The 24,653-nt window shown below is 41.8% G+C and overlaps 1 protein-coding gene across 6 annotated transcripts in view; it reads left to right on the top strand.

The window, feature by feature from the left end:
• Window positions 1-23,919, top strand: part of palm3 (paralemmin 3) — a 38,045-nt gene extending 14,126 nt beyond the window's left edge. For 2 of the 6 annotated variants that reach the window (XM_041037332.1, XM_041037331.1), the window contains 7 exons: window positions 8,876-8,928; window positions 10,449-10,529; window positions 14,973-15,100; window positions 15,808-15,868; window positions 17,167-17,200; window positions 17,914-17,967; window positions 19,139-23,919. In XM_041037332.1, the coding sequence (XP_040893266.1) occupies window positions 8,884-8,928; window positions 10,449-10,529; window positions 14,973-15,100; window positions 15,808-15,868; window positions 17,167-17,200; window positions 17,914-17,967; window positions 19,139-20,169 (1,434 nt within the window). In that variant the 5' untranslated portion in view covers window positions 8,876-8,883 and the 3' untranslated portion in view covers window positions 20,170-23,919. Of the gene's footprint in view, window positions 1-4,957; window positions 4,971-6,993; window positions 7,065-8,875; window positions 8,929-10,448; window positions 10,530-14,972; window positions 15,101-15,159; window positions 15,869-17,166; window positions 17,201-17,913; window positions 17,968-19,138 lie in introns of those variants that run through there. The other 4 variants (XM_041037333.1, XM_041037335.1, XM_041037334.1 and 1 more) reach the window with 4 other exon arrangements.
• Window positions 23,920-24,653: the final 734 nt, after the last annotated feature.

A 24,653-nucleotide genomic window follows, 5' to 3' on the forward strand; every position in this document is an offset into this window, starting at 1 on the left:
TCAGTACACCCGCCAGATGCTCTTGGACATCGGAAACAAACACCAGATATCTGTTTCGAGTGACTTTCACCGCACGCACAACATTCCAGTCGACATAGCGAGACCACCGGATTCGCCATGGATTGTTATCGGGTCTAGAAGGCGACGCAGGCGGAGGAGGGAGAGGAAGCAGAAGCGGGGCTGCAGGTCCGGCGTTATGCTACGGCTAAGAAAACAACCTCACAAGCCACCTCTTCCGAGTCTGTATCTCTCCAACGCAAGATCCCTGGTACATAAAATGGACGACCTGGAATTACTACTAGCTGGAAACCGCTATATACGGGATTGTTGTGTGCTGATTATTACTGAAACCTGGCTTCACCCGGACATCCCCGATGCTAGCTTGCAGCTAGCAGGCCGCACTCTGCTACGTTGGGACAGGACAAAGGACTCCGGTAAGAGCAGAGGAGGGGGTCTCTGTATCTATGTGCACGACAACTGGTGCAACAATGGGACAATCATAAACCAACACTGCTGCCCAGACATAGAGTACATGTCCGTAAGATGTCGGCCTTTTTTTCTGCCGAGAGAGCTAACTGTTGTTGTCATCACGGCTGTGTATATCCCACCCGACGCCAGTGTAAACACGGCACTCTCTCTGCTGCTGAGCACCATAAATGAACAACTGCGGGCCCACCCAAATGGTGTTCACATTATTGCAGGAGATTTTAATAAGGCCAACTTAAAGACTGTACTTCCGAAGTTCTCCCAGCATGTTAAATGTACTACAAGGGGGGAGAACACCCTGGATCATGTCTACACCAACATCAAGAATGCATACAGGGCCGTACCCCTCCCCCACCTCGGACAGTCAGACCATCTTTCCGTCCTGCTGCCCCCAGCCTACACCCCCCTCAGATGCAGGAACAGGCCCACCACAAAAACTGTAACAACTTGGCCTGAAGATGCACTCCTCAAACTCCAAGATTGCTTCCAACAGACAGACTGGGACGTGTTCGAACAACAGGAGCTGGAGACACTCACAGGCACGGTGCTGGACTATATTCAGTTTTGCATCGGGAATGTGACTGTGGACAAAACCATCAGGGTTTTTCCCAACCAGAAACCCTGGATGACCAGCCAGGTCCACGCACTCCTCAGAGCCCGTGATGCTGCTTTCAGGTCAGGAGACAGTGCACTGTACAGTGCTGCTCGAGCTGACCTGAAAAGAGGCATAAAAAGAGCTAAGGCGGATCACAGGATGCGTATAGAGTCCCACCTGTCCAGTAACAATACTCGGGAGGTGTGGCGGGGCATACAAGACATCACCAACTTCAGAGGTTGTGATGCGTCGACGGCTGAACAGAGTGAAACACTGGCAGAGGAGCTAAACTGCTTCTTTACCCGGTTTGAATCGCAGCAGCATGCCCCAACCATGCCCCCACCCCCAACCTCACCCACACCCACACCCCCATCTGGCTCTGGCTCCAACGCAACCCCACTCACCATCCAGGAGCATGATGTCAGACGGGTGCTCCTGGCAGTGAACACCAGGAAAGCTACTGGCCCAGACGGAGTACCTGGCAAGGTGCTCAGAGCGTGCGCTCACCAGCTCGCCCCCACCTTTACCAGGATCTTCAACCTCTCTCTGGATCAAGCAGTCATCCCACACTGCCTCAAATCATCCATAATAGTCCCGGTGCCGAAGAGGTCTCCCATCACCAGCCTGAACGATTACCGACCGGTGGCCCTCACTCCGGTAATCATGAAGTGCTTTGAGAGGCTTGTCCTCCAACACATCAAGGACTATCTCCCCCCAGACTTTGATTCTAACCAGTTTGCTTACCGTGCAAACAGATCCACTGAGGACGCCATAGCTGTAGCTCTTCACTCTGCACCTAGAGCAGCAGCAGAGCTACGTCCGGATGCTCTTTGTGGATTATAGTTCTGCATTTAACACAATAATCCCGGACAGATTATGCACAAAACTGGACACTGTTGGCCTCCCCCCTCTCACATGTGCCTGGATAAAGGACTTTCTAACAGACCGACCCCAGACTGTGAGACTAGGTCCCCACCTCTCCTCCACCCGCACGATGAGCATCGGCTCCCCACAGGGCTGTGTGCTGAGCCCTCTCCTCTACTGCCTCTACACCCATGACTGCAGGCCGGCCCACAATGACAATCTTATCGTCAAGTTCGCTGACGATACTACAGTGGTCGGACTCATCTCCAGGGGTGATGAGGCTGCCTACAGGGAGGAGATCCTGAAGCTGGCTGCTTGGTGTACTGAGAACAACCTCGCTCTCAACACCAAGAAAACCAGGGAGATCATTATTGACTTCAGGAGGCACCGCACAGACCCAGCCCCCCTCTACATCAACGGCGAGTGTGTGGAGAGGGTCCACACCATCAGGTTTCTTGGCGTCATCATCTCGGCCGACATCTCCTGGTCAGAGAACATCACGTCAATCACCAAGAAGGCTCAGCAGCGGCTACACTTTCTGAGAGTCCTCAGGAAGCACAAGCTAAACTCCAATCTGCTGCTGACCTTCTACCACTCATCCATTGAGAGCCTGCTGACATACTGCATCACCGTATGGTACGGCAGCTGCACTGCAGCAGACAGGGAGAGGCTACAGAGGGTCGTGAAAACAGCACAGAAGATCATTGGCTGCCCTCTCCCCTCCCTGTTGGACATCTACAACACCCGCTGCCTCAGCAGAGCCACAAACATTATCAAGGACAGCTCCCACCCTGGCTCTGACCTGTTTGACCTGCTACCCTCTGGGAGGCGCTACAGGTGTATCAAGACAAAAACCAATAGACTCAAAAATAGCTTCTTCCCAAAAGCTATAACTGCCCTAAACTCCAGTGGGAAGTTTCTGAAATACTCCGGCCACTAAGGACTCATGTGCAATACTTTCTGTTAACTATCGCAACATGTGCAATTGACACTGAATGTAATACCAAAATGTGCAATACCGAACGCGACACTAATGTGCAATATATATATATATATATATAGTATACACACGTATCACACCATACTTAAATACATAAACAATACATGTGCACATCTGTTTATTTGTAAATATTTTAGTTTATATTTTATTTTATACTTCAGATCTTTTATTATCTTATTTTACACTGCTTTTGCACTGATACTGGTGGTGGCTTAATCTCGTTGTACTTACGTATAATGACAATAAAGGCATTCTATTCTATTCTATTCTATTCTCTAGAATTTAATAAAACTGTTCATTTTAGCACTCAAATGTGCTTACAATATGTAATTGAGGGCACACACATCTGATACCTCACTCCTGCCTCTGCTTCCCACTCTCTGTCTTTTCTGTTTTTACTATAATCATCCCCCACCTCCATGCCCCTGTTTCTCCAAGAAATGGAGCAGAAACTTCAAAGTGCAAAGAAGCAGGTGGGGGGCATTGGTCTAACAGTAGTGTAATTGCATCGGTACACAAAAGACAAAATGTCACTGGGTAGCATTATAATGACTCCCTGCTATTTTAGCAGTTCAGTGCACATGTGTCTTCAACGTCTTCATTTTTAGCCAAAATTGATGCTGCATGGTAACAGTTTGTCTATTGTCCTTTTACTATTATATTTACAGTAGAAACACTAATCTGTTAAAGTTGATTCTCAACCAGAGAGACTTTGTCAATCATTTATCCCAGTCTAGAGACACCGGGGCTGAAAGTTGCTCAGCACTATTGTTAGAGACTCAGAACTGAAAGTTCACAATTTTCATGCTGGTGTCTATCTGTGAGGTCAAAGTCAGTTTCCATATACTCTTACCTCTCTGGTAAAGTGTGCTGGAGTGGATACTGTACAGTGAAAACATGCAACAAATTCCTGAAACCTGTGTTTTGCATAGATGGTTTATCTGCTTTCATCAGGTGGAGCTACTGTACAACACCATTGACATTATACACCAACCAGCCTTCACACCCCACGTGCATCAGTGAGCCTTGAGTGCCCATGATCCTGTCAGTGGTTCCCCGGCTGTCTAAATGGGGCACCATTTTCTGTGATTTGGATTTAGTCAAACACCAAAATAGTTTGTGAGGAAAGTCTGCTGTTTGTTTTCTTGTTTGTTTTTTTTTATTTCGATTTTTGATTGCAACCTCTTGCCTTTTAGGTATAGTAACACTGCTTAAAATTCCCGTTTTCAATCTGATGTACTCTCAGTTGTTCACTGCCTTTGACTGTGTATCAGAGAAAGTCACGAGCAGTGAGCTGAGATACATAATGATTCTTAAAGTTTTTCATTCCAGACACCCTAATGTTCTTCCATCTGTTCCCACAGAGCTCATGTCACTACACCAGCACACAGCATATAGACTTCATGGCACCCCACTAAGCAAATATACATTGTTATATAAACATGCGCATGTACTCTGAAGGCAAATATACATTCTTGGAGGAATGTTTACTAAGAAACCATGCTGACAGTCTGGAGTAAGACTGAATGACTGAGAAGCAGCTGCACTCGTTTCTGGGCCTTCGTACACACACACAATTAATCTCTCATCATTTACAACAGGGCTGCAAGATACAATTGTTTTCAGTTGATCAATCTATAATGTTTCTTAAACCAATTTAGAGCTGAAACAATTAGTCGATTGACAGGACATTAATCTGCAATTATTCTGATAATCAATTCGTCATTTAAGTACTTGCATAAATGCAAGTGAGTTCTTGCCTTTTCATTGTGAGGATTTGCTGTTCTTCTTTCTCTTTGTTTGGCATGTTGGTCCTGAACCTGAAGCAAGCAAATGATCTTGGCCTCCAGAAATTGTGATGGATATTTTTTTTTTTTTTTTGTTGTTGCTGTTTTCTGATATTTTACAGACTAAACAAGCCATTAGAACAATCAAGAAAGTAATCTGCAGATTAATGGAAATAATAGTTGAAGCTCCTAAATCAATTACTTGTGTAATCTGTAACACATCTGAAAATACTAGGAGGTCCTTGGCAGCCCCAGCCAACACAATTTCCTGGGGCCCAAAGTCACGTCTTGTTACTTCTTTTATCTGACCAGCATTCCCAGACCCAAAGTTACTCAGCTGAAGGTGATATAAAACAGAATAAAGTTGCAAAATGTGACATTTAGAGGCTGAAACAGGCATGTATGCTTGATTAGTGGACTAAAACTATGATTATCAGCATTGTCAACCCTTAGTTTTTTGAGGAGTGGCCTTTTAGGAAAAACATAGTTAATGATGGCTGAGTTCCATTTAGCTGTATTACTTTCAGTGTCCTGGTGTTGTGCATGCTGGCTCACTGTCACGCTGGCATGATAATGGGGCACTTGATTAGATCTGAACTATTGTTAATGTTATTAGTAACACCTAATCTAATCTAATTTTCCAACTATGACAAGTCAAGGTGTCAGCCTTGAAATAGGTCTATTGACCACTAAGAAATCAATTAACTAATCACTGCAGTGCTAATATACAAGCTACTTTTCTCTTCTCTCTTTTCCTCCTCATTCTGCTCTGCTCTTTTGTGTTTGGCCATAGCTGCTACAGTCCATTGTGTGACTAAGTGTGAGTGGAGTATGGGGAGGGAGAGAGACTGGGAGATGTAAACTGGGAGAGACTTGTTGTGTGGGAGGTCATACTGCTGAGGTCAGACAGCCTACGACTTGCTCAATTGGAAAGCATTTGTGCAGGATGCAAATGAATGCCTTGAACCCCCCCCCCCCCCCAAAAAAAAACCTGCCTCTTTTTAATGGAACTGAGGCTTCAGTCATTTAAGTCATTCGCACTGGCATGAAACAGGTGTTACAGGTGAACCGGAGGCTGTAATTAAATAGTGTCGCAGCCAAACTGTGTTGATGGCCATGTGCAGTATTGGTGTTTTTACTACTGCTGATTAGTTCTGAGAGCTTTTGAATATAGTGTGAATTAACAGAGGCAAGGGTGCAGTGAACAAGTGCAGTTTTTGTTCAGTCCCACAGCACATTTGTGGGTTGTCATGCTTTCTGGATACCACAAGAGGATTGTGGGAGTTGTGTGAAAATTCACAGTTAAGGTGCAAAGATTGATGGTTAAAGTAAAGATTTTGCATTAATAAAACTCCAAATTGGTTTTATAATGTGGACATTGCCCAATAAAAAACAGACATGATTAATAGCAAAGCTTTCATGATTTGTATGGTCTATAATATAACCATCCTGATTTTCTGTAGTGATTTTTTTCTGTTATGGCTCTTCTGTACACAGGACATCTATTGGATGTTCATCTGTCCTGGAAGAGGGATTCCTCTAAGGACAGGGGCTGTCATATGCTGTACAGATTGTAAATCTCTATAAGGCAAAGTTGTGATTTGTGATTTTGGCCTATATAAATATAACTGGCATGACATGGCAAATGAATTTTAAAATGCTATACACCGGTGATTCTCAACCAGGGGGTCAGGACCCCCAGCCCCCAAGGTCACAAGATGATTAAAGGAATAAGAAAAAAAAAATTGTATTTCATAGAATGACATTTATTCTTCTGACTTTTTCTTTAATTTTTAAAAAGTATTGCTCTGGATGCTTTCACCTCTGTGGGCCACTGACAGCCCTTTAAATGAACCAATCCAGGAATGCAAAATCACTCTTAAGTTTAGCTGGGAACAGACTGACCTGAGTTTTCTTGATAATGATCAGGGTCTTATAAGGAACAGAACAGATTTAATCTATAATTTTGTCTTAACTGTCTTTTGTTTCTGTCTGTCTTGAGCAAGACTTTTTCCTTACTTCTGTGTCATAGGCCGTCCTATATTGTGGATCTGAATCCCTAACCAATTCCTACATTTCCTGTCACCTCATTCCCCTCTCACCATCTTGACTTTGTCTCTCTTAACTTTTTGACTTTGTCAGCCTTCTCCTTCTCTACCCTCCCGTATCATGTCTAATTATCGAAGTCAGTGTGTGTCTACGGGGAGCTCCTCAATACCTCCTCATCAAAGCTTCTGTTTGTGTTTTCTTGTTTATCTCAGGCTGCTATTCTAGGCGCTCTCCTGGAGCCCTGATGAGACACAAGCTTCCACTCCCTACGGAGGCTTATACTGTAAGCTGTCACTGCACCTCCAGTCATTCAAAAACACTGCCAAAATGAGATTTTGTCTCATTCTACCTCTGCTGCTCTTGAAGGGTTCAGTATCTCTTGTCTCATTCTCTATATATATTGTTTATATGTCTTTCTCTTTGTCTTGCCACCTCAGTTCTTGAGAGAACTCTGAAAGTACTGAAAGGCATGCCAGAGGTTGTTTCCCCGTCAAAAATGTTCCCCTGCCCTCGTCTTGTTTCATCCTCCTTCATACATAGTACACCTACATTTTCAGACTCTTTTATGTGGGCCCTTTTCCCCCGTGACCCCACCCCACACCTGGAGGGCACTAAAGGAATCCTTTAGGTGTTGGTAGGGAGAAGTTTCTCAGTCTGATAACTAACACCCCCTAAAGCTGAAAGATCTACTTTATTGGAGGAGCAGTGAGTTGCCTTCTGGGGAGAAATGAGAAACCGCACTTGTAGATTTTGTGAGCGTTGGATGGGGAGGGTTTCAGGAGAAACAAGAAATGTGACTGAGGGTTGTTCTGTCAAAGCTTATTTTGGTAGTGTGCACATGAGGTGAATAAGATTTTTATTTTTTTTTATTTGCTTTAACTGGACATAATGTGCAATTGTATTCTGATGTAAAAAGTATGGTCACTGTATGAGATTGAGCTTCCTGTTGTGTGTGAGAAATGAGCTTGTTGATGAGGTTTTGCAGGTTATGCATCTGGAAAGTGTTCTGCGTGTGTGTGTGCATGCATTGCTAAGCACATATTTTGCGCTTCAAAGCTTTGTGATGGCGATTAGCGACACCAGTTGTGACAGAGTGGCATTTCTTACAAAAATAGGGCCCTGTATTACTCACAACTCCCCCAATGAGAGATTTCAGTTCCTGTGATAGCTAAATGTGTTTTTCTTTTGTTGTTGTTGTTGTTGTTGTTTTTAATGTAGGACAGAACTCTTTACACACGACACTGGATTGTCAGTCACTGAAAGATTGTTGCTATCTTGCGTAAAAACCTTCAATTTCCAATAACAGTGTTTTCAGTATAATTATTTTTAACATATAAAGTGTTTTTGTTTTTTGGTTTTTTTGTTTCTTTTATATGGAACCCACCCAGTGCAGAATTACGTATGGGCCAAAAATAAGTGTTGTTTCTCCCCTGAGAGGTAGGTTTTCTTCTTCTTTTAAGAAGGAAGGTTTTCCACTAAAACCAGAGTTATGACTTGTGATGGCAGGAACTCAGTAATGACTAACTGTTAGCTGGTTGTTATGTACGTCTATAGTCTATGCTCTCTCATGTACCTCTGAGTTTTGGGGAGCTCAGATATCGGCCCATTTAGTGTCAGCTGCAGGGGAAAACAAATATTGCCTCCACTCACTTTCTTCGAGATGCCTGAGGCTGCATTTTGGCAGAAACACAAGCCCTAATGGGGGTGTGGGGGCCACGTTTTTGGTGACAGTGGGAATGGTAAGGAGTATTATGGGTCACAATGGCCCTGCAGATAAAGATGTGTACTACCATATACTTTACCAAAGTGCCAATTACATGCTTCATAGATAGCAAAGGCTGAAATCCTGCCTCTCGATTTTGTTTCTGCCACCCATCTGCCTCCTCTATATCCTCTGACTCAAAAGCAAAAGATGAAGATGCTAAGTAGGGTTTTAAGAGAATTTCAGAGGATTCATCTGAAATCATGACCTGGGTTCATTCTCTCAAACCAGTGAACACAGGAAATTCTGGGAATAAATGGAACCACTTGACTTGTCTCGCAGTTATTTAACCTCTGATCTCTAACCTTCAACCCTGTCTTGTTATTTCACAGGTGCCAGGATGGATGAGGCGGAGAAGTACAAACAGCGGCTGGAGGCCATTGCTGTGAGTCTTTGCACCCACACACACACACATACATACATTTATCTGTTTATAGTTGAATCCTGCAACTGATGTGTGTGCTGCACTCTGAGGCGCTGCCACCATCACTGCGATGGCATAGTTGAACTGATCACACCCACACTGACAGTAAAAGCAGAGAGGTTTGGGTTGTTCACGGTCAGCAGCCGCCCCCTCTGACAGATGACGGTAATCTGTGTGTATGTGGAAGTTATTTAGGCTCAAAGCACTACTCGGAAATTGGTTATGATACAAATTCTGGGAAAAGAAATAACATTACTGTACTTTTCGTGTCAGACCTCCACAGTCTGGATTTAACAGTGCTGCGTTTAGTAGGTAATTAACCTCAGCAAGAATTACTTGCTGGCTCATGAATTAAATCATCAAATTCTAGGATTCTTTGCATTGTAATCAGAAGATCAGAAGAAATGCCTTATTTGAAAAAATAGAAACATCGGTTTGTTCTGACATAAAACAAAAAAACAGAAACATCTGACACTGTTAAAGTTGAATTTCAGCCAGGGAACATAGTACTGAGTTAGCGGAGTGAAGGTTCACCATTTGCCCCGTGTAGGCAGATTCCTCGGTGTTCAGAGGTTCTGGGCGAGCCTTTGTTGGCGAGCCTCTCAAAATACAGCCGAAAACATGTGCATTTATTGGAAATTTATAAAAGTAAAACTCATTTCATGCAGCAGAGGCTTGTGGCTTTTATGTGCCCTTTTTTTTCGCAGTTGGAACCGCTGATTATATACCGCAGAAAAGACATCTTGGTGTCTGTTAAAACGTGACCAAATTTCATTGAAAAGTTTCATTTTTGCATATTATAACTTTTAGTTCAGTGGCCTTTCATGATTATATTATCAACATAAAACCAGCTCCAGATCCACCAGATGCTTTCCAGGATCTTCTGGGCAGATTTCTTGGCAAAATGCTTAAAAAGTAAAATTCCTTACGTACATTACAGTGTTATTAGGCAGGTTTACAGATGAGGTTCCACCATAGTATTCGTGACTTGTCTACTTCAGCCTAAGACTTGTCTACATAGAGAATGAGACGGTAAAGGGACTAAGCTGTGCTCTCTCAGCTGTCCGTAACTCCTAAATAATTTACTGAATGTGCAGTGTGGTGAGCCAGGGTGTCCCTCGTCCCACAAAAACAACACCAGCTCGCCACAGGGACAGCTGCTCTGAGCATTATGGGATATAGAGTATACCTGAAGTCTATGGTGACAGTGTCCTTGTGACAGATGGTTGACCAGGTGTCCCCGTTTTACTCTCTCCCAGTGATGTTTTATTCCCTGCCATCTCTGCCCTTTCTTTGCTTCTGTTCATTCATGTTTATGTGTCTGGCTGCTGACCTGAGTTTCTCATTCCATCTTTCTCTGTAATTTGAATAAAATTGTACTCCTCTTGCCTTCAGTTCCTCTCTACCAACCTCTCAGTTTTTCTAGATTCATTTTCATTCTTTGCTATTTCTCTCCTTCCCTCCCACTTCCCTTCTTTCAGGAGAAGCGTCGGCAGCAGGATGAGGAGGACAGAGTCAGGAGAGAGCTGGAGGATGAGAAGCTCAGACTACAGCAGCTCAAGGTGTGACACACACATTCAGGATGATCTAACCTGTCTCATTCATTCACACACACACAAACACACACACACACAGCCTTAATTTCACCCAGTCAAAATCCTCTGCAGACTCTTTCCAGCCTGTTAGCAAGCAGATTGCCTCCAAATTTATTACCTTTTCACACACAAACACACACGCACATGCTCTCTCTCTTTCGCGCGCACACACACACACACACACACACACACACACACACACACACACACAAATGAACTGTACATCCTTGCACGCTTCCTGGTTCTGTCAGTCTCTCGCAAGGTTAGAGGCAAGCCTTCCTTTGCTGAAATCAGCTTTTATGTGAGTGTTTACACACTCTGCAAGTCACAGAGCTGTTCTATTGTTTTCACATCATTTCCAGACTGGCGTTCCCACTTCCTACTCCACTGTGTTACGCTGCCCCGGGGCACATTCCTCAAATTGTGTGAAATTTGCGCAGCATGTGTTTGTGTGCACGCAGGTGTGCACGTGTGCAACAGTGTGGTCATTCAAGAGAATGTTTTGCATATACTCACCATATTTGTATCGTTTGTGCATGTGAGTTTGTGCATAACACTTTATTATATCCATCAGATCAAAATTCAAGTTGCAACAGGCTTCAAAGATTAATTTTAAATGATTAATCTGACACTTGCTCTCTCACAGGAGGTGATATCATCATAGCTTTTAGTGCATTCATTAGCTCTGACATTGACTTTAACCCCTGAGTAGATGTAAGGAAGTGATAGGAGAGAGCAGAAGTTTATTCGCAGCTCTTGACCTGCAGGAAAGTTTAGAGAGGGATGTGTCTTGCTAGCCAAAGCACGGGGAGGGCAACAGAACAGGGCTTGTTCTGTGCTGCATGAGAAAACACAGAGATGGTTTTGTGACATTTATAGTTGAGTAGGTAGCTACTGGCTAACAGTTGCCAGACTTTGGAAACATGGGGGCCATAGGCTGGAGGGGAATATGGGTTTTCAGATGCTTTAACCTCAGCAGTAAGTGAGAAGCTTGCAAACATCTCTTGGCTTTACACAGCAGGAGAAGGTATAGCTGCTGTGAGTGCTTTGTACTAGATTTTGGTGCATATATCCACATTTAATGACAAAAAAATGATAACCCTGTCTGTTTTACTATATTAGATTCACCAAAACTTAATTCTGCTTGTCATGGTCAGCTGCAGACCAGCGTTTTTAGAGCTGGCAAGAGTTCACTGTCTGGCTCAAGGGCACGTAGCAGCACACATGCTTGCTGAAACAAGCATTTGAACAAAGGTCAAATGGTTGCAACACAGCTGTCATCCTTACTAAGTAACCCTGCAGCCACTGTTATTAGTACTGACGTGCAGGGGAACACAACTGGTTCATTACATGTTTGCATGAAAAATGTTTCTCTTTCTTGTTAGCCTGAAACTCTAAGTAGTTTCCTGCTTACAGCTATCTCAGAGGAGTGTTTAACATCTACATTGTGCAACCATTTGAAGAGATTCTATTTATTTTGGACAGCCTGTGTCAGCATTGAATATCTGAAAACACTACAGTTTCATAACAACTAGAAAAGGATTTTAAGCTTTTATAATTTATTTGTCTGTGAAGTAATTTTGCAACAAATAGCAATGGAAATACATCTGTGGAGTGAATAAAGTGCAGACTTGGTTTGAAAAGCCTGACTGATTTCACTTTAACTACTATCATCATAACATAATTTCCATGTTACTTTTATCGCCCGGGCTCTTTGTCTGATTGTGCAGTAGTATATTACCAAGTTTGTTTGGTGACTTCATTTGACATTGAATGTAATAACATGTCAGCTTTTTCCTTGGATGTGATTGATTGATTGATTGATTGATTTGTTAATGTTAAAATACTGCTTTACTCACTTACAAAGTTTGCCTGTAAAATTTACACTGTTCAAGAAACAGAGATGTGAATGCTTTTAAATAGTGAAGATTTCATTTCATTATCCTGCACACACTGTGGTTCTTTGTGAAGACCAGAGTTAAACTAAAAGTAAATAACAAGTAACTACATTCTTGAAAAGGTTATTTTCCTAACTTTATTAGTCACATCTCTTGTGATTGCACAAATAAGTTCAGGTGAAACAATATACATTAAAACAAATGAAATCTATAGTATCTTGTGCTGTTTGAGATTCTCAGGTTCGCAGTGGAAACTCATGTAGTGAATACTTAAAACAGTGTTAGACCTAAAGGAATCTTTTGCTGTTGTTGTATATCTTGTAACAGTTTAGAAGATGATGTTCAGAGAGTAGTCAGCTCTACAAACTACTGAGAATTGAGTTCTTGTTTCTGTAAAACTTGAAAGAACTTGGTTTGGTGTCTGTCAGGAGGGAATGTTAAGTAGCTGCAGGCAGCTTTCATTCACTGGGTCATGTCTGTTTCCTAGAGAATGACTAGTGTAGGAATAAGACAAGAATATAAAAAAGTGCCCACACATGTTATAAAAATTCCTGCTCGCATTCTCTCTGTTGGATAGCTTAGATGAAGACTGGTGACATGAACCCACAGGTGTTTCTCTCTTTCTGTCTCTCACCTTTTTTTTCCTCATCCTCACCTCCCTCAAATAACCACATTTCACTTTACCTCCCCCATCTCAGTTTCTCACTCTGTCCATGTCAATTTCTAGTTCACTCTTTGTGAGTAGTGAAATTTCAAACACTTTTGAGTCATCATCATTTTACGTTGTAACTTAGTGTAATTTTTGCATCAATGCACCACATTGCATTGATGCAAAACATTAGTAAGCTGTGTCCCAATTCCATATTGCATACTAATGCAAACCAGGTTTTGTGTGTCATAAGTTCACACTGGAACAGTCACAAAATTAAGCATGGCAGTCAGTATACATACTAAAAAAAAACCCTTGAGTGTGCTGTTGCTATATGGTTTTCCTAAAATGTATGGTATTGTACAAAATTTTAGGCACTAAAATTAAAGTGAGGATGCTTTTTGTTAATCAATTAACTACATACAAAAGCAAACAAAAAAAAAAACCTTAATCAAATCAGTATTTGGTGTAACCACCCTTTGCCTTGGAAACAGCACCAATTCCCAAGATAACACCCCTGCACATTTTATCAAGGTACTAGCAGGTAGGCTATTTCAAGCATCTTGGAGAAATTGTTCCTCTATGGATTCAGGCTGTCTCAGTGTCCTCTGTCCCTTCATATGATCCCAGTAGTTAGGTTTAGTTGAACTGTCTGTTGCTATTGGCAACCAGTACTAGCAACAGTTCCATAACAGTTGGAGTTAACCTGAGATTGTTAGCTTCATCTACCATCTGTGAGCAAATAAATAACGACAGGCATCTTTTATCTGCTCTCAAAGAAAATACCCTTCCTGGGCCACTATCGGTAGGTCCTCCATTAAATACAGCTAATTTGTGACAGTGGCTTCAAGTGTGTGCAGTTTCAGATGTTAAGTGAGTTTTGTCTAATAAGCTAAGTGCTAAGTGCTAACCAAGCTAGCCATAGCTGCTAGCCGTTACCTGTCCTCTGTCAGCTGAACAATGTAGGTGATGTCCGAGAAATAGCATGTTAAAATTAATGCTTTGTTTTTTGGCACATTTAATATTAAAAGATATTGACACAATTGACACATTTAGTGGCTAATTCCGTGTTATAATACCTTTGGTCTAATTCTTGCTTACTGTATTGTATTTTTTCTGATTTGTAACTGGAGCCTGACCTTTGTTGATGTTAAAAACAAAAATCACCCAGGGTATTGTTACCGTATTTCTTTTTTAGCCCTCATATAACAAAATTATTTTCTTCAAAAATCAGATAATTCTCATTGAATTTTCTGGATTTGTCAAATTGCTGTTTTCACATTCATCACAACCACTTCCATTAAAAACTACACCAGGGCTAGGTGATATCTTTGCAAGATATTAGTAATAATATCTGATATCTATACATATCAAAATATTGCAAATACATGTTAAATAAACAAATTGATGTTCATTGTAAAGAGCTGTATTCCATTGCAGGGGTGGGTCATAAGGATCAAAACATTTAGTTAAAATAGATTTATTAAAATAGAATTAAGTGTTTTGGGCGAATCCAGCAAATTAAGTCCTGCACAGTTTAAAAACATCCATCATAATGGTGCAAAAAAACATTAAAATTCAATATTGCCAATAGGCACTTCTGTTCATTGAATTGCTGTGCTGCTCACAATGGCCTAATACAACGAGATATATTAGAGGGGTAGCTATTGTGGTATGAATGAAATTGTATATCCAAATCTGTGACCGTTTCTATCATCTAGCAGTGTATATCATCATATTTCAATTACAGTTTGCTTGGATAACCCAGGTTAATCATATTACCACAGTACAATACTAATGAAAATTGACTCAGTCTGTTCTCTTTCCCACTTCCTCTACCTCACCTCCTCTTTCTCACTCCAGAGGAAGTCGTTGAGGGACCAGTGGCTGATGGAAGGAGCTCCCTTGTCGCCAGCCCCCCTGGATGCCCAGAGCCCTCGCTCCCCTCTGTGGGGCTCCCAGGCCCAGGAGATCGAAAAGCACATTGACAAGTACAGCCACAGTGTGTGAGGTCGTGTGTGTGCATGCGAGTGCAAATTAGACCTAAAAGACGGTTTGTGACTGCCTGAGACAGTTAGCAAAGCAGACAGAGCATGAGAGAACTGTCACAGTTTTGTTACATTTGTATAGTTGAAATTTCATGTATAATTGATCGTTGCAGCATTCCCTTTTCTATTTTTGTTTTCTTGTCATTTTTGCTGTTGCCGTGCATTATGTATGCAGTGGTTAAGTTGAGTTTTAATTCTGCCGCTACGAAACTCAGAGGCAGAGAGTGAGGGGGTGATCCAGCCCACACACTTGCCAGACAGGATTAGACTTTTCTTTATTGCAGTGGACAATGTTGTCAAGTCCCTGAAGACCGCGCTCCAAGATTCCAGTTTTATTATTGCAAAGGTCCACAGCTCTGCCTTGCTTTCCAACAAGACTCTTCATGCTCACTGTCCATGGCCTCTGGGGAAGTTTGAACATACTGTTTCAGAAAAAAAAAAAAAAATTGCCTGCAGTCATGTTACTTGGGATCATCAGAGTGGGATCATAAATTAATAAAATTTAAGCATCAAATTTGGAGATTTAAAATCATCATAAACTAAGTTTACATTGTTAGTAGTATAGAGTATTAGTATAGATTTGATGGTTTTGTGTGCATGTGTGTTTGTGTGCATGTGTGTTTGTGTCTGCGCAAATGTGTCTGTCTCAGGTTGCAGTCGGAGAGTCAGCGGTTGGCAGAGGAGAAGGAACAGATGGAGGATGGCCAAGCGGTGAAGAACTTGCACACACGCGCACACGCACACACACACTCGCCCCCCAACTGCCCACTCACTCTGTCGACACACAGGGGGCTGGAGTATGTGTTAAACAAGCTTGCTCCATCATCTTCCATTAGACAGACAATTTCCCACAACTTCTGTCTGTGGCTTTTTGCCATGAATAATGCATTTCCTCTCTTAATGTACCTTTGATGTAGTACCTCTTGTTCAAAAACAGGAACTGTATGAATGTAAGCTGCCCTGTTATATAAACAATTCAGCACTTGATCCGCTCTGGAATTATTGTTTCACCTCAAGTCAGGCGCAAGTATGTTTACCCCACCGCACTGAGCGTTTTTTATAGTGAAACAAAAGAGCTGTCCCTCCTGATCTGCTGTGTGCTCCAGGGTCTTTTTAGTAAGGTTTTTCAAAGTTATCTCATATTCGTCTTAACCTTAGCTTTCGGAGTTCAGCTAAAATCAACTGAAGACATAAACGGAGGATTCCATATTTAATAGCTAATACAGACGATTAGTCATACTGGCTGCGATGGAGGAGACTTTGAACGTATGACCTTATCCTATGTATGAAAATACATCACTTTAAACAGACCACAAATCTGACCGCAAATCTTTGGTTTAGTTGGCAGACTGAGGGTGAGTGAGAGCTAATATCTGGCAAATCAAACAGGCACAGGAAGAAGTTTTTTTTTAATCACTTTCTGCTTGCATAATGTTCTCTGATGAGCCAAGAAGTGAGATGAATGTGGGCATTCGATTTAATAGCTGCACAAACACAGACATACTGTACACATGATAACTGTCCATCATGTTTATCAATGTAGATCTGATGCAGTTAAGCACATTTAACATCAGACTGTCACAGTAGGTGTTAAAAGGGGTCAACTTTTCATAGGTCATGTAGGGCTTTTCAGCTCAATCACGCCCCCTTGTGACCAGGCAGAAAGTCTTGACCCTTTCTCAGCTAAAATCATCATTATCATCCATGTGAGATTCCCCAGGGGACACATTAACTAGTGTCGTACAGTCTGTGCTTTTCTGAGCTGTTAAAAGCATAGGATAGAAACTTGTTTAGACAACAGGAGGAAAAATATTCCATACAAATACAGCGTTCTGGATTTTGTCTGTTCCTTCAAAGCTTGTGTGATGTTCCAGTATTTGCATTTTGTTTGTTGTCTTCTGTTTTTATATTCCCTTCAAAATACACCAGAGGTTCAAGCAACACAACACAAACAGTTTCACCATTTGAATCACAGGTAATTTAATTCCTCTCCTTTCCCTTATACCCAGCAGGAGGCAGTGAAAGTGGCAGAGTTTGGAGCAGGTAAGTGGGATCAGATAAACCTTTTGGTACAGATAATCGCAGTTGGGCATTTTAGAAAAGTTGATTTCCTTAAGCTTTTTACCGGAGGAAGTGATAAACTGATGCAAATTTCACACTGTAGAGGTTAGCTGTGAGTATTTTCAGGGAATTTGACAAGCTCAAACATCCACAGCATGTGACAGAGTGCAGAGCAAAGCATTGCTGCCTCTCTTCACCACTCACTCTGTATTCCGTCCAAGACATTTCAACCTTCACAACACTTCATCATGTTAAAACAACAGCGGGCAGACACACTGCTTTTCTGGCTGCCACCACCTGTTAGTCAACAGCTGCACTTCTGATGCTACTCCTGCTTAATTACATCAGTACATATTGATTAGATTTAATTTTGTTTAATGTTTGGACTCCTTCCCATCTTGCTCTCTTTGCTTGCTGTGAACAGAGCTTGTAACACACTGTAATGGACACTGTAGAAAAAAGCACTTCTTATGTAGGATTTTGTTGAAGGATACTATTCAAAGACACACAGGTGTGTCGAGAAAGCCACATTTTAATTTAATGTCTTCGGCGTGTCCCTCATAATACAGTTACAGATGCATCTTAGTCCATCGTGTAGCAATATATGATTTCTTCTTAAAACATTGCGTGCCTGCTGTTACTGAAAATCAGTTTTCTGCAAATGTTGCTGTAAAGGCTAATTATTTCTTCCTCAGAAATGGTCCAAGATGTTGTTGTGCAGAACGGAGAAAATAATGCCACAGCATCAGGTGGGTTTAGACTAGAATTATGTCATGAAACACACACACGTGCACACCATTCACATGTTTGTGATGTCAACCTTGAACCCCTAAAGCATCTTATTCTTCTCTGCACTCCTCCTCTTGTTAATTCTTGTCTAATTACCATCTTACGCCAACCCCTCAAAAACAGTGGAGTTCCCTATAGATTTATTTGTATGTATGCTTTGTATATACTGATCGTAAGGAAATTTGCATGATAAAGGAAAGAGTGGCAAGGGCATGCCTAAACTTCACAAAAAGTTCATACATGCTGTGATGAATATTTACGCATGTTGAATAAGGTTTTGCATATATATTTATGCTAATAGACGCTCAAGTGCATAACTTGCGTTTTTAGAGGGCAGCAGGTACATGGACATGTCAGTGAGGATGCTTCAAGCTGTTGAAGGAGACAAGAGAGTTCTGAAAATGAAATTGACCCCCCCATTTGTATTTAAATCATCCAGTGTATATATAACTTCCTTATCCAGACTGCTCAGTCTAAACTTGTTGCATAATTCTGTTTCTAATTTAGCTCAAGCTCACTTTCCTTTTGTGTCTCTAGCTATTTCATCAACCATCAACCACTTCTTTCTCCTGTCTTAGCCCTAAAATGGTTTTAATATTTAACATCTCTCTTCCTTGCTTTTGTGTTTTGTAGCTTGTCTTTTCTCATGATGGTACAATAAATACTGGTGGTCATATTCTCCTCTGTAATAAATAAAAGCCTCCATCCATTACCACGTTGTTTATAGCCTCTGGCTAAAACAGTGTTATCCTTTATTAGCGTCTGCATTTTCGATTAGAGCAGACATGAAGGAGTTTTCCGTGCTATTCATTAAGATTCATAGATGGCAGAACCTTTTGTTAACAGCATTACAGAACATAAATTAGCTGTATTGCACTGATTTATTGGTGGCAAAGCAACATCTAATTGCAATCAAGTAAAGGTGTGTCTACACCAACCACAACAAAAGCTAATAATCAGTGTTAATGAGACTGCAGCATATTGATTGCAAATTCACTCAGCATCATTTAAATGTATGAACATCTCTAACTTTTCTAATTAATGTAATTGCACAAATATTTCCTCTTTTACTGAGTAAGATTTATTTGATGTTTTTTTTTTTTTTTTTTTTTTTTTTTTTTTTTACTTCAGAAACAAGTGAGGATGAAGTGAAGACAAACAAAAGCCCGCTACTGGATGAAACTGCAGTTGTCTTAACCAATGGTGGAGGAGACTTAGAAGCAGTCACCGGTCACGAGGCTTCAGATCAGAGTGTTCAGTCCAACACCAACGGACCCATCGGCGCTACTGAGGGTGTTGTTAGCATGAACTTGAAACCTGGTTTGAGTGAGCTTGGTGTTTCTGAGGCAGAGCCTGGTCATGTTACAGATGTCAACATTAATGAGGGGGAAGAAGAAGAAGGAACTCTGGTGATAAGAGCGGAATGTGTGATCATCACAGATGAAGGGGATGATGTACCCGAGAATCTTACACCCCAGGAAGATCAGCAGGAGACCATCCAGTCAAAGGAAACCCTGCCAAATCAAGACGCAGGCAAAGAGGAAGGGGAGGCAGCGGAGGGGGTAATAGAGGCAGAAGCAGCTCCAGAAACAACAGAAGCAACTTTTGCACAACCAGCGAAGAGTGATGCAACTGAAGCCACTGCAGAGGCACAAACAGCAACTGGAAATGAAGATGTGAAAGACGACAGACAGACAAATGAAAACAGAGATGGAGAAACAAAAGCTGAAGGACAGGATAAACAAGATCCAGCCTCTGTGCAACTGCAGTCCCCAGCTGCTGCTGTAGAAGGCATTACAGTGGCTTCAGTGCCAGTCTACTCTGGGGCAGAACCCTCCTCTCTCACCCTAAAGGCTGAGGATGAAGCTGCAACGTCACCAGAGGGAGCTGAGGCAGCATCAAAAGCCGAAGATCCCGCCACCACGCCTGACCAGTTTCAGGAGGTGTCCCTGTCTGATCCCCAAGAGAACCAGAGGACAGAGGCAGCACCGGGGGAGCAGGAGCCCCTTCTGTCACAGGCCAAGGTCCCCAACACTCAAGTAGAGCCAGCAGCAGCTAACAGCCCAACCAACACAGAGACACACAGCCCAACCAGGGCAAGCCAGGGTGAGGAGACTGAGGCACCCAAACGCAAAACCTGCCAGTGCTGCTCTGTCATGTAAACACCCTGTCCCTGTACGTTAATTTCCTCTCCCCCTCTCAGTTTGCCAGTATCCTTCAGTCTGTCTCTCTGCTGTTCAGTTCATAACACACTCCACCCCCCTCCTCTCTTTGTTTTACGCACCCATCCCTTTTGGAATCCTGATGTCCACGGGCTACTTCCCTTCCCTCCCCTGCACACTGCCAACATTCCTTGTATTTATCTTGAAACTTCCTCATCCCACTCTTGAGCCTTGATACTCCTAGAGGAAGTAAGCTCTCTCCAACATGAAAACAGGGGGAGGTAAAGCCTGGACTTGTCTGCGGTGTTTTAAGTGCCTTGAGGAGTTCGCCACCCAGGACTACACTGTTAAATTCTCTTCACACAACGTTTGAGTTTGATTTAATTTTTTTGGTTAGCAGACAAGCCAGCCAAGCAACATAGGTTCATAAAACCCACGATTTAGATGCAGTTAAGCAAAAAAAACAAACAAACAAAAAAAAAAAAGGATTAAATTGTTGTATCTACATGTATAATTCGTCAGGTATTTTTCATAATCTAAATATGAGATTTAACTGGAAAAGTCCAAAGACCTTGAGAGGTTCACAGAGGATATTGTTCTAATTTAAGGACTTTAAAGCTGAATTATTTTACTGATTTTGGTCTTTTATTAGAGATATTTTAATCCAATTATAGGACCTGAACATTTTTATTCACTTTGTAACACTGGTTGTGACAATATACAAACTAATAGTATGAAATGGTCAAATTTATGAGTGGGCCACTGTCAGTTTTAAAAGAGAAATTATTTTAAAATGCCTGAAAGTATGATTTTTTTTTTTTTTACCTAAAGCTTTTGAATAGTTAGTGCAGAGCTCCTGACACAGCTCTGTGCATGGATGTATATAGTGTATACAGAAGGCATAAGGAAATAAGAGTGTTACAGATGTCAGTTTTGAATTGGTTGATGAATGGTTTAATGATTAAACTGATGTTTGTCTTACAAAGCTTCACATACTGGATGTTCTTCCAGCATTCCTGCTCCTCAAACAGTGGAGTTTCCCCAAACCACAACATTGCTTCATGCAAAAGAAAAACACTGGATGATGTTTAACCATTTGTTTCAGCGGTGTGAGATCCAAACTGAAGATCTGTCTTGAAATTTCAAGTCAGTGTTACTCAGTACCTAATATAAAGCACCTCCACTCTCAAAGGAGATTCAATCTGAGGGTTAGGGTTACATGTCCACATGGACTCTGTAAGACACCACAAAGAGTCAGTGTTCTCCGACAATGTAAGCTAAAGATTCAGTGGACGAAATGATCTCACCGTCGGTGACAAGCATGTGTACTCTTCACAAACTCCTTAACTCAAGCTGTGTAAAAGCTTTTGAAAAATGAATCATTTGTTTACATTACAGCAGGATTGTGCAGGTTGATGCACAATCGGCTTTAATTGTGCTACATTTTACCCTAACATAAAGAGGGTGACTAGCAAGGATCCGACAGAGATTCTGCAAACGGAGCAGGATCACAGAGACTGAGCTCACAGTGGGATGTTCCTGGTGTTCCCTGCAACGTGTCTCAAAAAGACTCCTCCACTTATGCATGTATATGATGCTTGTCCAAGCTGCCTGAGGTCCCAGCAGTGTCACTGCCAGCTCTTTTGGTAGTTCCATGTTTGACAGCAGGGCCCTCTCAAGGGCCAGACCAGAGCCTGAGTCCTTGGGGGGAAGGGGATGTAGCAGTATGTCCTGTAACTGTGAAAAAAAAAGTCCTACTGAGCTGAGAACTCCCCGGGGGGTCTTGTCCAACAACAATGGGATTTCAGAGAATCAGTGCATGTGAAGCCAGTACATCTCTAAAAGACAAGAGGCAGATAATCATTAAGCTGCTCTCGTAAAAAGAAAATGATCAGTGAGGGTTTGATGTATACTGCCTCACAGTTTGTCTTAAATGAACTGTCCACTATCACATGTGTCTCCACTTGGTTAAACATATCACCGAGTGTTCAGATAGTCTTGACGCACTGGAAAACTTGCGATTGATATCCAGGTTCAGTAGCTTTTTCCTGATGATGAGTAGGAACTAGTTTGTACTATGAGAACACAAGACCTGGAAAGTATTTGCAGATGACAGATTGGGACAAAGTTTTTTTCTATTTAATGTTTCAATTAGGAGTAACTGAAGACTCTTTAAAAAGGTTATGTGCTTATCAACTGAACACAGCATTGCAAAGCGCAAAGAAACTACCAAAAACAATCACAAAGGTCACAACCCTGCAGAGAGGCATTCACTCTTAATCTCTTTGATCAACCAAGCAGAGAAATACTAATGATATTTATACTATCAGTTTATCTGCTTATGTATAGATATGGGTGTCTAATTGCGAGCATAAAGCCATGAATCTAAAGGAGCAGATTGTGTGCACTGTTGCAGCAATGATACTGGTGTTTTGGCTGCTGGCAAGAGCTGGAGAGTGACATTTAAATCCCCGATTCACTGAATTATTCCACTGAAAACTGACTATTCCCAGAAATTGTCCTTTGCTGTTTCAACACTGCAAAAACAGTGTTGGGTTATTGTGAAACTGGAACTTTCTGATACGCAATTTCACCATGAAACCAAATCATTTTAGTTCAAAATGACTTTGCAGATATCTTCAATGAATTCAAGCGAGTGCATCAGGGTTTATAGTGATTTCAGCATATACACTGTAAATATATATGTGAATATATCAACTCTCTTAAGAGTTTTTTCTTTTTTTTTTTTTGCCTGCGGTTTACGATATCTGAGTTACAGTGAACCCACCCCCCATGCAGTACAAGTAAGAAAAGTTCCACTTAAATAATCAGAAATCACAGTATTCAAATAATTTGTGTTTTATTATCATTGAGAGCAGAGTTTAACTAAGGGCAGAGTTGAACTCTGCTCTCTTTAGTGTTGTGAAATTGGACTTCTCTCATGAAACTATAAAACCAGAAGAGCCACTATATTGGCAAAACTTTCAGACAGACACTGCGGTGCACCTGAGTCTACATGTGCAGTCATATGATTTCAGCGTACAGAAACATGTTTGCTGTGTGGGCCGTTGCTGTCCTCTGCTTGGTGCCAGTGTGCCATTCAGCTCCTCTGGCCTGTGACGACTTGGTCCAGACCTTGGATCAACTGGATCCTCGTGATTTGGAGGGAAGATGGGTTATGGTTGCAGGCAGCCTGAAAATCATTGAAGCTCCAAGGTTTCCCAAAGACAGTGACAGCATACGTATTGATTTCTACAACTCAACATACACGCAAGCCAGTCGTGTTGATGGCAAGTGCTACACTTATTCCCTGAACGCCTCAATACAAGGCCACAGGTTCAGGGTGGAGCTTCCAGGGATATTTAACTTCAATGGGACCTTCTTCCATACGTCCTGTCCAGACTGTGTTTTGTTTAAAATGTCCGTGGATTCACCAGATTATAAATCAGTGGAGCTGTACCTCTTCAGCAAAAGGAGGGAGGTGACCCAGACGGAGATGCAGGAGTTCATTGCTCAAGTGGAGTGTCTGAAAATGCCTAAACATTTTGTGATGGATCCTACCAAGGAGCTTTGTCCAGACCGGATCAGTGCAGCAGCTCTGACTGAAACAAAGGATTAGGCTGTGGTTCATGATATCTGCTCATAGTGTGTAAAATGGAACAGAAAACATGGCATGTCTTAAGTCTTATCCTTCCTGCTGTTCCAGGAAATTGAGATAACCCAATAAAATAAAGATTAAATAAGCAAAAACTGTCCTGTCATCAGTAATGATCAATTTGAACTGTATTTGAATAATCTGGAGTGACCATGAGGCACTCAGATTTCATGTGCAACAGTACAGAAAGTCAGATGAAAAAGACCCTCTAAAACATGGAAAAGGGGCTGGTTTGGAAAGGGAACAGAATTTCTGCTTTGCACTTTGATTCTGCTTTGTTTGTTATCAACAACAGAAAATAACAGTGAGACTCACCAGATCCTTCATGTTCATGCATGTTTTTTATGGCAAAATTTTAGTTCCACAGTGTCCCTCAACTCCACATTTTCCGTGAGGAAAATTAGGTTAAGGGCAACGCAATTATGAAAATATAATTGAAACAAACACCAGTCACCTCAGACGTCACCGTATGAAAGATTTTAAGGGTAAAAGAGATTAAAAATGAATTTAGATCATTTATTGTTAAGCTTAAAAAATGTGTAGCCCAGTAAGTAAAATGTTCTTTCATTTCACAATCACAAAATTGGGGACTGTCTGCCCTCGTATTTCCAATATTGCGAAACTCAAGGTTTCTGAAACAACTATAAAACCAGAAAACCTCTTTACCTGACACACTGTCAGTTAGACACCACCGTGCAACTGAGACGTGATCTAAATTTCCCAACAACAAGACAACAGATATACAGAGACATGTTTGCTGTATTTGCCACTCTTCTCTGTTTGATGTCTCTGAGCCTCTCAGCTCCTCTGGACTGTGAAAACTTGGTCC

The sequence above is a fragment of the Toxotes jaculatrix genome, chromosome 4 (genome assembly GCF_017976425.1).
Source record: "Toxotes jaculatrix isolate fToxJac2 chromosome 4, fToxJac2.pri, whole genome shotgun sequence".
Lineage (NCBI taxonomy): Eukaryota > Metazoa > Chordata > Actinopteri > Toxotidae > Toxotes > Toxotes jaculatrix.